The sequence below is a fragment of the Maylandia zebra genome, linkage group LG11 (genome assembly GCF_041146795.1).
Source record: "Maylandia zebra isolate NMK-2024a linkage group LG11, Mzebra_GT3a, whole genome shotgun sequence".
NCBI classification, from domain to species: domain Eukaryota; kingdom Metazoa; phylum Chordata; class Actinopteri; order Cichliformes; family Cichlidae; genus Maylandia; species Maylandia zebra.
The window spans coordinates 24720528-24734582 of NC_135177.1; the positions used below are offsets into that span (position 1 = coordinate 24720528).

A 14055-nucleotide genomic window follows, 5' to 3' on the forward strand; every position below is an offset into this window, starting at 1 on the left:
GGATTGAGATCAGGTGACTGTGAAGGCCATTTTACAGACAAACCAGTTTGAGACGATTGCTGCTTGGGATATGGTGTCTTATCTTCCTGGAAGCAGCCATCAGAGGGGGGAGACATTGTCTTTTCATGGTCAGAAACAATACTCAAGTAGATCGTGGTGTTTAAATGATGCTCAATTGTTACTAAAGTGTTAAACGGCTCGAAATGTGCCCAAAAAAATATCTCCCAGCAGCCTAAACTGTTGAGACAAGATAGGATGAACCCATGTTTTCATCTTGTTTACACCAAATTCTGAATTTTTGCATCAGAAATCAAGAATCTTCAGACCAGGCTTTTTCCAGTCTTATATAGTCAAGCTTTATTTTGGATTGTAACATCTGTTTCTGTGGCACGGAGTGTGGTCTTCTGCTGCCAGAGCCCCTAAGCTTCAAAGTTGGTCATGTTGTGAATTCAGAGATGCTTTTCTGCCTACCTGGGTTGTAACAAGTGGTTACTGCCGCCTTGGTGTGAACTCAATTCAGTTTAACCATTCTCCTCTGACATCAACAAGTCATTTTCACTCAGAGAACCACCGCTTACTAAACGTTTTCTATCTTTCAGACTGTTCTCTGTAAACCCTAGAGATTGTTATGTAGGAAAATCAGAGTAGATCAACAGTTTCTGAAATACTCAGACAGCCCATCTTGCATCAGCAACCATGCCACATTCAAATCACCTTTCCAATGCTCAGTTTGAACATCAGCAGGTCATCTTGACCATTCCTGCATGTCTAAATGCCCTAGGTTGCTGCCATGTGAGTGGTTGCCCTAACAACTTATCTGAGTGTGTAACGAATACCACTGCTGCAAAGCGCACTACCGTTGTGATCATTTTATTGATAAGATAAGATAAGATAGATTGATGTTAATTAAATGTGAAATGTAAAGAAACATAAAATAATAATAACTCTCACATCAACGTTAAATTAATTGAAAATGTTGTAATTATCAATTGTTAATCAGTCACGGATCATAAATGAATCAAGGAATATCTACACAGGCGTTCAGTGCACCTTTTTTGGAAACATCACTCCCGTGTGTTACCTAAAGCAAGTCTGTGTTTTTAAAATTCTCAGAGCTTATTCTAATTTAGCTATTTGAGTGTCCAGAGCCTTCAAAGATTCGATCATAGTCTCAAAATGGCAAAAAATAAATATTTCTTATGAATTTCATCAGCGTGTTATTGCTCAAAGACATAAAGTGTGCTGCATATTTTATTCAGCAGTGAATTATTCTCTCTATAGAACAGCACAGTCTGGCTTTAATTATAACTAAGCAAGACAAAAAAAATACACCAGCGACTGAAGTCTGAGAAACATACGCCTCGCAGGTTCCAAACTGGCACTTTAAATGGTATCTGCAAGGTGACTCCAGGATGCTTGCCTTCTGTGAAAGATTCACAAAGAAGGGGAAAAGCCTCATATCTGAGGTGAACAAAAGGTGAAAATTAGTCTGAGGAGGGAAAACAGCCAGTGGAAGACATGTGCGTTTTTTTTCTCTTCAAAATCTTTTCTGGAAGCGCAGCATCTTGGAGTCGCCTCTCCACTGTTGACGTTAAAACTGCTGTTTTGGTGTAACCTTTCATAAAAACGCCAATTAAGGACCTGTGAGGTGTCTTTTTCTCTAATGCACTTGTCCTTTTGCTCAGAATTGCACTGTGGCCTCCTACTTCTTTCTATTCTGGTTAGGGCCAGTTTGTGCTCATCTATGGACTGAGTGGTACACACCATCATATAAAATCGTAATTTTGTCTTTTATTTGTGACAATTTCCTCAATAAAGAAGTATCCTTTCTTTTAGAGCAAAAATACTCTGACAAATTTGAGAAGAAAGCTCCTTTTTTCAGGTCAATTTGAAACTATAATCGAACCCATAAAGGCTAATGATCCAGACACTCAGGTAGCCAAATGTATTCCTTGTGTAATCAGCAGAACAGTTTTCAGCTGTGCATACACACTCGTGAAACGATGAATCGGCCTTTTAACATCCGAAAGCTGCAGTAGGTACTTAAATTTGTTTCAGTGGAACACGGGGCTTTACACCTACGAATATACTCCAATAAAAATAATGAATGACTCATAATTAATGGCGCCATCAATCACTGATTGTAATTTGGAAAATTTATCATCAGTTAAAATAGAAAAGGGGGGAAGTGTGCTTCAAAAATAAAGATATTTCTAAGCGACCCCAAACATTTTGAGCAGCAGTGTTTTGGCAAGTGTAAATGATCATATTCATCAAGTTGATAAGTTGATGCATTCTGCTCCAGAAACTTGAAAGATAAGCAAATAGTAAGCAAACATGGCCAGTATGAAAGGCATGAAATGAAATTTGCTAAGGTTGCTGTTCGGCAGAACCCTTGACAGGAAAAATGGATGACGTATCAACTGTGATTGATTACCTCTCTTAGGTTTCAAGCCTGTGCAGCTTTATTTTTTCTACTATACTGACACAAACTGATACTAATGGCTGCAACCAAAAAAGAGCCTACAAGTCAAGATACACTTTAATAATAGTCAGCGGCCGGTGATGTGAACCATGCAGAGTTTGCAATTCAAGTATTAAAACATGCAAAATAATGTGCAGAAAAAAAACAAAGCAAACTTTTACATCATTTCTGATTTTTTATTTATTTTTTTGGGGGGGGGGCTTTATTGGACAACTGGAAAGAATAATGAAGGCTAAAATTTGGGCCCAAGGCGAGGAGTTCCGGAGAAAAGACGCTAACCAGAGCCAAGGAAGTCTCGCCAGCTTTCGCTGGAGCAATCTAATTATAGAGACTGGCACGCTAGCTTTAATGATGCAATGGCTGCTCACTTTTAAAAAAGTTCTCCCGTGTGTTCGTCCCTGCTCTCGTCTGTTTCAGACATGGTTTTTTTTTGGGATTTTTTGCTGTGCGGGACAGAAACAGCAGCTGCTCATAAGTATTCACAGTCCTGCTCGTGGATTAGCAGAGACAAAATGTGAGCGTAGATTGGACTGCACACTGCGCTGCCTCCTCCAGAACACAGCGGGCCCTTCTCATTCTCTCTGAGTGCTAACCACAGCTGTTCAACACCACTTGACTTTTCCTAACAACAATGTTCTCAGATGGCTGTGGCCACTTTTGTTCCTTCTCGCTGGAACAGTTGCTCTTCTGGTTTTCTTTAATGTCTTTGTCTCTTGGTGGTGTGTTGGATGAGAGCTCGTTGCCTTGCTGACCAAAACGGTGATGAGACTCTGTTCAGGTTGATGTTTGTTGATATCACCGTGGTTGTTATAGTGATTGCCTTGGATTTGTGGCCCCACTCATCAGTTTGAACTCTTGAGTGTTTTTTGCACGCTGAGCCTAGTCCAGTAAGCCCCATATTTCTGCATTGTGTCATCAGTCGTATGTGCATTCAGATGAAGAGGGAGAAAAGATGGCACTCTTTTTTTTTTTTTTTTTTTTTTTTTTTTTTTTTTTTTTTTTTTCCTCTCTCTCTCTTTCACTTTCTCTCCTCTACGTGAACACGTGCACCGTGTATCGGTTGCGTTGTGACTGCCATTCAGGACAGCTGCACCGGCTCGGTCCCCACACACCCATGCGTACGCGCACTACGAGGCCATAAGTCACCATTTCTGCACCACCTCCCAACTACTCACATTCATGTAACCGTGTCATCGCTGCTCTTGCCCCTCCACCCCGTTGTGCTTGAGCAGACTCTACTATTCCCTCTGTTTCCATACATTCCCTCTGCCTGCCTCTCTCCCTCCCCTCCCTCTGATCCTCTGTCACTACAGCTGTGTGTCAGCTGTTGGCCTGTCCCAGTCTACTCAGAGATGAAGCTGAAATGTAAAGGGTCTGCAGGGAAGACAGCCTGGCCCCTCTGTTTCACCCAGCTGTCACTCCCACTTCAGACTTCCACTTATCATTAAGGCTTCTTTCTTCCTTCTTGCTTCCCCATCGGAAGTTTTTTTTTTTTTTTTTTTTTTTTTTTTTTTTTTTAAATTTCTGTAAGAGTCACATGCTTGATTGGTTTCTTTGGGCTTCTAGTTTTTCCTGCCTTTAGTGTTCCTCTGTCTACGTCTTGGTGTTTATTGTTGGTCATTCTTTGTGTTGCTTTGAGGGTTCGTTTTTTCTGGTCTTCAACATGGATCCAAATTTCACGAGGATCGCTCCTACTCCTACAGTGTTGGTCGGGATTTAATCAAACACGCACACACTGATCACCTGATGGGGCTTCACAGAAACGTTGCAGAAGGTCAATATCGGATTTGTTATTTTATGTGCACTTTTCCATTTTCACAGCATAACCTTCATGCACACCACCCACAATTTCACCAAATTCTCACTTTTCATTTACTGAACAATATTCAGTTCAAACCACTTAGTGAAGCCTTTAACATCAGATTCTCTGTGTTGATCCATTTGGCACCTTCAGATCACTTTACCACGGGTGGTGCGTAGCATTTATATCCTGCTCAGTGTCGTTATCTTATTGGTCATTAAGAGTGAGGGAGTGGCCCTATTGGTCGACTCCCACGTTAGGAAGGTTTAAGCCTTTGTATCACCATTAGACATCAGATCAGACATGATCATGCTTTATTTTTACCATGTTTACTAATGAGCATGTAGTCATAATGCTCATGAAGTCAAACACTTTTGTTTGGTGGTGAACAAGATGAACAAGACTCCAGAATGACCGTATATGTATGTATATACTAGGGGTGCAACGATACTCGTATCGATATTGAACCATTCGATACAGTGTTTTCTGTTCGGTACGCATATGTATCGAACAATACAAAATTTGTAATTTATTTTTTATCAACTTTCCTTCTGACGATGCTGTCTGTGTTGAGCGCTCAGTGAATCTGCGTTCGACTACTCCGCCTAGGCTGCACTGTCGAGCGCAGATCCACTGAGCGTTCAACACAGACAGCATCGTCAGAAGGAAGAGCGCAGGGCAAGCTAGCGAGACAGAAGTTAAGCTCTCCTTGCAACATGGCAAATTGAACCTCCCCCACCCTCATTCAGATCTGGCATTTGGAATTATTTTGGTTTTCATGTGACGTATGACCCTGAAGGTAAGCGCGTCATGGACTAAAGTAAAACAGTATGTTGGATGTGCCACACAATGCTCAATTACATGGGTGGGAACTAGTGTGTTAGCTCGTTAACGTGTTGGCCGTTGTTAAGGTTCAAAATATTGGGGATGGAGACAAGAGAAAAACCACAATAACAACACTGGTCCGGTTGGGTTGAGTCAAACGATGATTTAATGATCACACACGTGGGAGATGGACACTGATGCAGACAGCCTCAAACTCTCAAAATGGTGGAGCATTGCTCAAACTTTTATAGCCTCTGGTGCCTCCACCTTATCATACAAAGCCTAAACATTCACATGCTTTCTCTCACACAGCGCCTAAGCTACGACCTTGGCTCCCTGTTTATCTGCTCCTGCTGAAATGGGGCAGAAAACTCCAGCACACTCTGTTCTCTTCTACTCAGACAAATTAGATTTCTTATAACTCAGCAGTATAATGCATCATAAAACAATATCATTCATTCACAACAAGTCAGCAGTTTAATGTAATGCAAATCAGTTTAACTAATGCAATAGTTATCAGCTTCTTCTAATTCAGGAGAATAATGCAAACTAAAACTACATAATAATTCACAATCTTTAATTAGGGGTATAACATGGCATAAAATAATATTATAATCTAACACCGTCTAGCCCCACGCAGGGGTAGCTCGTTAACGGAGATTTGCCTTGTTACGAATATGACTGCACATTTACACCATCCTAGTGCAAAGACAAGTGGAAGCAGACAAAAACAACAAGCATGCATGCTACAAACTTTACCCGAGTCATTTAGACAGCCGTTAGCACATGATTCTCCTTATGGGGACCTGATATGTTTAATATTGTGGCGAGCTCAGACAAGGAGGAGACGGAGGTATCGTTTGGTCTTGCTTCCCGTGAGCTAGCCAGGGAGCACAGCCGTTTATTGACATCTGCAGAAGAACACTGCCGCTAGCTAACTGCTCAGCGCGGCAACCGCACAGCAACAACGACACACAGAGCGCCCTCTGACCCCGGAAGGACACACCGTTGCAGCGAGAAGGCGTCACCCGTCACTATGGCAACATAAACAAAACATAACTGTACAAACAGACCCCCGAACAGCCCTGACCCGCTACATAGCCCCCACCTAAGGGGTCAGTCGTCCCCGACGACCCCATTGCCCCACACAAAGTCCTGCAAATGTCCAGTTGCCTTCTTTTGGCGCACCGGCCGCTCACGACCGGCGGGGGAAAAGTCACTCGGGTTAGAACATGGGGTGCCACCATCATCCCACTTCTGACACCAATGTGGCGAGCTCAGACAAGGAGGAGACGGAGGTGTCGTTTGGTCTTGCTTCCCGTGAGCTAGCCAGGGAGCACAGCCGTTTATTGACATCTGCAGAAGAACACTGCCGCTAGCTAACTGCTCAGCGCGGCAACCACACAGCAATAACAACACATAGAGCGCCCTCTGACCCCGGAAGGACACACCGTCGCAGCGAGAAGGCGTCACCCGTCACTATGGCAACATAAACAAAACATAACTGTACAAACAGAACCCCGAACAGCCCTGACCCGCTACAATATGCTGCTGAGAATATAGCCCAGAAGAAGCGTATAGTATAGCTTTTATTTTGGAAAGAGCCATTTCTCTGTAATAAACTCTCTTTTCCAAAGATGAGTGATTCCTCAATCAGATACAGGTTTTACCGCGCCAGATCCGCGGCCCCGAACCGTAGTAAGGAAACCTCTGGCAGTTACTTGAAGGTTCCATAACTGACTCGTAGCAGGCAACAGCTTACTATACAGGTCAACTCCGCTAGCAAAAAGATCGAAGGAGGCGTAGGAAACTGCTTCACCGAACTTTATTTCTTCTCTAAGGCACGAACACCGCGTACAGTGGGCTGAAACAGTTTACTCACAGCGAGCATCGCCGACACAACTCTGGCTGTCGAGGGAGTTATTATATTCCTTTTATTTATTTTATTTTCGTCTCTTCTGTAGCTAACCGTTACTTTTTCCCCTTCTCCGCTCTCTCTCTTCACACACACACACACCAGGTAGTCCCGCTACACACATCCCGAATACATTTCCCATCAGGGTTCATCCTTAAAGGGCCATGCCTGTAACACGGGGCTTGCAAAATCGCTAGCCCGACGTCCCGGGCTAGCGATTTTTCCAGTCGGGCTGCCAAAATCTATCTCTGCCCTGCCCGTCGGGCTATCATAGGAAGGAAAAATATATGTCAATGCTTTTGCATTCTTTCGGAAATGTAGCTGGGTAATTATGTCATTGGCATCGGTGAGCCACTGTCAATATGTGACATATTGAAATCGCGTTTGAATTTGCGCTTGTTTTTTGCTTTCACTTTGCAAATGTCCAGGTGCCTTCTTTCTGTGCACCGGCCGGTCACGACCGGCGGGGGAAAAGTCACTCGGGTCAGAACATGGGGTGCCACCATCATCCCACTTCTGACACCAATGTGGCGAGCTCAGACAAGGAGGAGACGGAGGTGTCGTTTGGTCTTGCTTCCCGTGAGCTAGCCAGGGAGCACAGCCGTTTATTGACATCTACAGAAGAACACTGCCGCTAGCTAACTGCTCAGCGCGGCAACCCCACAGCAGCAACAACAACAACACACAGAGCGCCCTCTGACCCCGGAAGGACACACCGTCGCAGCGAGAGGGCGTCACCCGTCACTATGGCAACATAAACAAAACATAACTGTACAAACAGAACCCCGAACAGCCCTGATCCGCTACAATATGCTGCTGAGAATATAGCCCAGAAGAAGCGTATAGTATAGCTTTTATTTTGGAAAGAGCCATTTCTCTGTAATAAACTCTCTTTTCCAAAGATGAGTGATTCCTCAATCAGATACAGGGCTTGCAAAATCGCTAGCCCGATTTTGCAACCCCAGTCGGGCTACCAAACTCTATCTCTGCCCTGCCCGTCGGGCTATTGTAGGAAGGAAAAATATATGTCAATGCTTTTGCATTCTTTCGGAAATGTAGCTGGGTAATTATGTCATTGGCATCGGTGAGCCACTGTCAATATGTGACATATTGAAATCGCGTTTGAATTTGCGCTTGTTTTTTTGCTTTCACTTTGCAATCGCACGAACTGTGTATAGAGAGCGACAGCACTGATCTGTGAGTGATGATAATTTGCGCACCAATTCCTCTGACATCGTCTTATCAATCGTTAGCTTACTATGCAAACATGACAAGTGAAATCTCCCGCAGCAAGCTTAAACATATGAGAGGTTGATCGCGCAGAGAATCGCTGACCGTTATGTGTGTGTGTGTAAAAACAGCAGGATATATATTTTAGTTCTGCTGAGCCAAATAAGACAGGTCAGGGTGAAGAAGTGACAGCCAAAGAAAAGCTTACCACAAAACGGAAAAGTTATGACAAATCAGACTATAAGGCAAAAAGAAAGTGCAGCTTTATGGTTTCATGGACAAAAGAATTTCTGTGGCTGCAATATGACGAGCTAAATAACCAGGGCTGCACATAAGTGGTCCGCAGGTGCGCATTCGCTGTCAAAAAAAAAAAAAAACTCGCACAAGATATGAAGTTGCAACGCGTGTTTGCATACATAAGATTTTCTGGAGGAGGACAGACATTTGTTTAAAACTCATAATGATGTCGAAGAAGCTCCTTTAAGCAATTACTTTGGTGTTCCTCCACCTCCAAAGAAATGTCAGGAGTCCGAACCACAAAAGAAGCGCGTATTCTCGGAAAAGTGGTTGCAGGAGGTGAGCTGGCTTCAAACAAATGATGAACGCACAGAGATGTAGTGCGGAATGTGCCGTGAAAATCCCACTTTAGCGGACAAAAACAGTGCTTTTTATATGGACGCAAACGCGCGTTGCAACTTCTTATCTGGTGCGTGTCTTTTATTTTGACAGCGAATGCGCACATGCAGACCACTTATGTGCACCCGTGTAAATAACATAATGTTCTGCCGGGTGTGTTGTTGGTTTTCTCTCGATTTCTGGGTCGACAAGCGCCTTTGTTACTGGGACCAGTCATTTTAAGAAAGGCCCCCATTAGAACCCATGAGAAATGCAAGAAATGCATTATTGCTCAGTCTGCAATATCTTTCCCAGAACAAACACCAATTGCAAATAAGATACTAAAAATAAACCTGAAAAATCTGTTTAGAACAGCGTACTAGGTTGCAAAGAGTGAACTACCACTGGCAAAATTTAGTAGTCTTTGCAAACTTCAAAAAGCAAATGGCCTAGATCTTGGTCCCACTTGCCTCTTACCTGTGACTTCAGCGGAAATTTCAAATTCAGGATCTGACACAGACTGATTCATGTCCTACACAGTTCTTACAAGTTCATAGAAATTTCTGTTCAATTAGAACCAAGTATTTGAGTTGATGATTGTAATTTTTATACAATGTTGTAATTTGTTTTTCAACAATTTTTTGATTAATGTTTTGTTTCCTTTACAATATTATACTTTAATGTATAATATTGTAAAGGAAACAAAACATTAATCAAAAAATTGCTCTCTTTTTTATTCGGGCTACTTATATTTATTTTGGGCTACCAAAAACTGAAGAGTCCCTGCCCGAAGGGCTACCAGGGATTTTGAAATTTTGAGAGCCCTGAGATATATTTATTTTTTAAATTACTTTTTGTTTCAGCAACATTAAATTTAAAAACTGTACTTTTGAGTTAAAATATATATTTATAATTTTAATAAATGACAAATTAAAAAGGCATGAACAATTTTTTTTTGTATCGAAAAAATCTCGAACCGTGACACCAAAGTATCGAACCGAACCGTGAATTTTGTGTATTGTTGCACCCCTAGTATATACATATATAACTGTTTCCTTAAGGCACATTATTTTGTAAGGCAGAGCCTACAATGTTACATTAAAAAGACTCCAACAATCACACTATCCCCTTTGAGCCAGCAAAAGTGGGAAGGAAAAACTGCCTTTTAACAGGTTGTTCTTTTCCTCCTTGGTGGTCAGCAGCCCTGCTCTTGTTAGTATTTGTTTCACTGAGATGTGTTCCCACCTGTATATTGGCCCTCTGTGCATATACAGTGTTACTGTCTTTCATCTGTCTGCTTACCTCTCACTCCTCGTGCTTCCTGTGCTCCTTTTGTGGTTTCCTGTTTTGTTTAACGTCTGGAATTCTGGGACTCTACAATCAGCCATTTACAAAAAAAAGCTCATATTCTGTTTGTTTTGCCGTCTCCTGTGTCTTGTATTTCCGTCCAAAATCTACACTTGCACGATATGCTCTGGTACCAGTTTATTAGTCACTAGCTAAAACTGTATAAATATAGCCCAACTGTTAACACAGGAGACCTGCAGTAAATCCTGCCTTGATGACGGGTATAATGTACTGCTTTTGCTGAAACTAGGGAGGTATTTATTGAACTTTATTGCCGTTTTGGAAGCTCCATACATGACAGTGCAGTTCAGCACCACGGACTAAAGACTCCAGAATGACCATAAAGTAAAATCCACACCTCTGTAAAACAGTTTAGACAAAAAATAAACATGCTAACTTTCACAAGGGAACGATTCATTACAGCTTTGGAGTTTTTTTGCTTTTTAAATTTTGAGGTGTACCTAATAAACTGGCCACTGAGTGCAGCTGTTTTAATGTTTAATGATCTTTAGAGCCTTTCTCTCTCTCGGTAGAATAAAACAACGTCTGTAATAAGCAAGTAATTTACTCAGTACTAACCTATCACAGGCTGCGTTTGTGTCCTCATTAACTCCAAACACTGACATCTGTCCTGTTCCCTTTCTTGTTGGCTCTCATTTCTTCAGCCTTAAAGTTTCATCTGTTTGTTATTTATTACAAACAAGCGTCTGTAACTGGCTGCTCCAAATGTGCTCCATCTCGTAAAGTAGGTTTGAAACCAGTAATTTGGAGATATGAATGGCATTTCAAATACAGAAGGAATGAAATTCTCTTGGAGTAGATGGTTGACGGCTAATTATACCATCCTTGGATACCAGGCTGTTTCGTTTGTAGCCTTCATACAGGCAGCTTAGTATTATTGTATCGTGGCATTCTGGTGCCAGAGAGAAAAACAAATTAGCCTGTGAAAGTGGCCTTTGTTATACGGCTTTGTGCTTGCTCCTCTGGGGCTTTTGGCTCATTTCTGCATTTGGCATTGAAATTGTTGAGAAACAAATGATTGTGAGACACGCGACGTGCTTTGGAATAAGAGGATTTGACCGAGGGTTGAGTTATCGGTGGCGATGGCGGGTCTGTGAGCTTTACAGTCTGGGGGTAGGGCTGTATGTGTGCATGTGAATGTATATATATGTATATGAAGTGAAATGATTTGTGGTCTGATGGTGCTGCCTGGTGTTTTTAATGGGCTTTTTAAAAAAAGTTTTTATAGGAGATGTGGTTCTAAATGCCTTTTTCTCTGCGACAGGTATGCCTTTGGTCGTCAGTCTGACTCCCGACAGGTAACCAGGTGTGTTGCTGCTCTCATGGCTTTGACAACCCTGCGAGTGTTCCCTGTCACTGTGGTCACCATCCTGGCAGTGCTGGCGTCGTCTGCAGAGGAGCATGAGTGGCACTTTGATCCAGGTGGGATGTCATCTATACATGTGTAGAGCAGAAAACATCGTGTCCTCAGTTTGAATTTGTTTTTGTTTGTGTCCTACTTTGTCCCCCAAACTCAGACATGATTGCATTTTCAAACCTGTTACCCTCTTCCTCTCCTTGGGCACAGCAAACGCCTTCCCCGCTGCTCTGAAATTCTCCTCACATTCTCAGATCAGTCAGCCTCATTCTCCATCCACTATCAACAGGCTATCCTGTGTCCTCTCCCTGTCTGCCAGCCAGTTGTTTGAAACAGGAGAATAAGATAGCTAGGCAACCCCCCCCCCCCCCCCCCACCCCCCACCGCAACCGGCAGCTTGTCAAGACCGCTAATGCACAAGCAGATCGTGAAAGTGTCAATCAAAATGTCGGAGAAGGGAATGCATGAGGAGTTAGTGAATGTGTGCCAGCCAGGTGTAACCAGAGGAGAGTGTCTGCAGGGCGGCCAAACTTTGGACCGGAGCAGCTGGTCTGTGAATAGGAGAAAATCTGTAACTGTCATTACTGTCTTAATTATACATTTAGTATTTGTTTAATTCATTAATTATTCTTGAAATGATCTCCCGGCTGCCAGCATGTGACATTTAAGCTGATATAAAACAAAAAAACCCAGCAAACATTTGAGTAGATTTATGAGTTTTTGCATGAAGTTGCCTAAAGTGTACCCAAAGTACAACTGAAACAAGTAGTCGGAATTATTAAACATGATATTTGCATGGGCGTATCTTGATTAGCATTGCTCTGGATAGCAAAACATACTCTAGCTGTGCTGTTCTGTCCTGGACAGTCTTTTGGTGCCAGAAGATTTAAATCTGTGGTGGACCTGATTGGATGCAGGTAAACAGTCCACATAGTTTTTAGTTTTTTTTGTTAAGTATCTGTGTTCATAAGAAATCACCGGTGCAAGGGAAAGGAAATCTTGGCCCAGATATCTGCTGGCTTCACTGAAAGTAAAAATCAGGTGAGATGACTAGCCAATGAGTTCCCAGATTTTGTTTGTCCAATGCTTTAATTGCATGATTACCAGACACCTGAAAAACTGAGAATATCTCCAACATCCTGAAAAATTAAGAAATTGTAACAAACAACTTCAACTAAAACAGAGAAGGGTAAAGAGAGTAAAGTTTGTGGCAATTGCTTCATTAAGTTTTTTGGTGCAGGCTTTGAAATAAAGTGCACATCTTACCAGTGGAGTACCAGAGACCCAAAATAGAATTGAACAGGTAATGGCTAACAGTAACACAGCCAGTGTGAGTCCTTGAAAGGCCTGATGGTGTTTTTGATAAACTGAATATTTGATTTTAGTCATTTGTGTCTGCATCTCCTGCACTGACTGCTTTTTAGCTTTCAAATCCCATTAGACAATGGCTTGTTTTTCCCATAGACTGTATATAAAGGATGGCCTGAATCACCAGGGCATTACTCGCTGATTTGTGATGTGTCGTTTAGAAGCTTTGGCTGGAGCCATCTTACTTTTGTGAAACCATACATCTCAAGGATGGACATATGCTTTATATGGTCAATTTACTCCTCGTGGGTGTGTAACTCACGAAACAAACACATTGTTTTATTTAAGAACAAAAGACTTAAAACAAGCTATTAAGATCATCTGAAAGTATTCACTAACAGTCTTTTTTCATAATAATAATAATAATAATAATAATAATAATAATAATAATAATAATAATAATAATAATAATAATAATAATGGATTGCATTTATATAGCGCTTTTTCGGGACCCCTCAAAGCGCTTTACAATGAACAGAGGAGTCTCCGTCCCCTGTTGCCAATGTTTCTTCCATCTTTTATGTACATATTTTTATAAATATATCCTTTTCTTCTTGATCTTACGTTTTCTTGAGCTCTCGGTTGAAGTTTAGCTGCTGGTAGACGGCGATAGACCACGATCAGGGCAAACATTGTTCTCTGAAAGTAAAGATTCTTTTCCAAACAGTTTTCAAGAAAGACTTCTCTGATGGTCTCTGACACATAAGATTAAGCTCGTTCTGGTTGTGCTTCTCTTTTTATTATTTAACTGACAGAAAAAATTATATAGTAAAAACTGAAGAGGAGTGATTGGTATTGGAAAAAGGTTATTATTTACAGCTCTAATTAAAAAAATTGTTTTGGGAGGAGTAATCGCCTGTTAAATGACTGTTTGATTTATTACTTAATCATATCCGTGAATCTAGATAAATTAACAGGCTGTGTAGTGCAATAGAGACGCTCGCATTTTGTCTTGTTCAAATGATTAAATCAAGCTTGGCAGTGTGAGCAGCAAGGTTTGGTGCATGCGCTAAAGTTTAATGTAAGATGACAGACAGAGAAAGTGAAGCCAGAGGACACAGCGGGGCAGAGACGAGAGAGCGAGAGGTGAA

General features: G+C 41.8%; 1 protein-coding gene across 5 annotated transcripts in view; it reads left to right on the forward strand.

Annotated features, from left to right (window-relative positions):
• The window catches only part of ddr1 (discoidin domain receptor tyrosine kinase 1), a 54711-nt gene that overhangs the window by 11534 nt on the left and 29122 nt on the right, over positions 1–14055 (forward strand). For all 5 annotated transcript variants that reach the window (XM_004550849.5, XM_004550848.5, XM_004550851.6 and 2 more), the window contains exon 2: positions 11504–11661. In XM_004550849.5, coding sequence (XP_004550906.3) covers positions 11562–11661 — 100 coding nt within the window. In that variant the 5' untranslated portion in view covers positions 11504–11561. The remainder of the gene's footprint in view (positions 1–11503; positions 11662–14055) is intronic.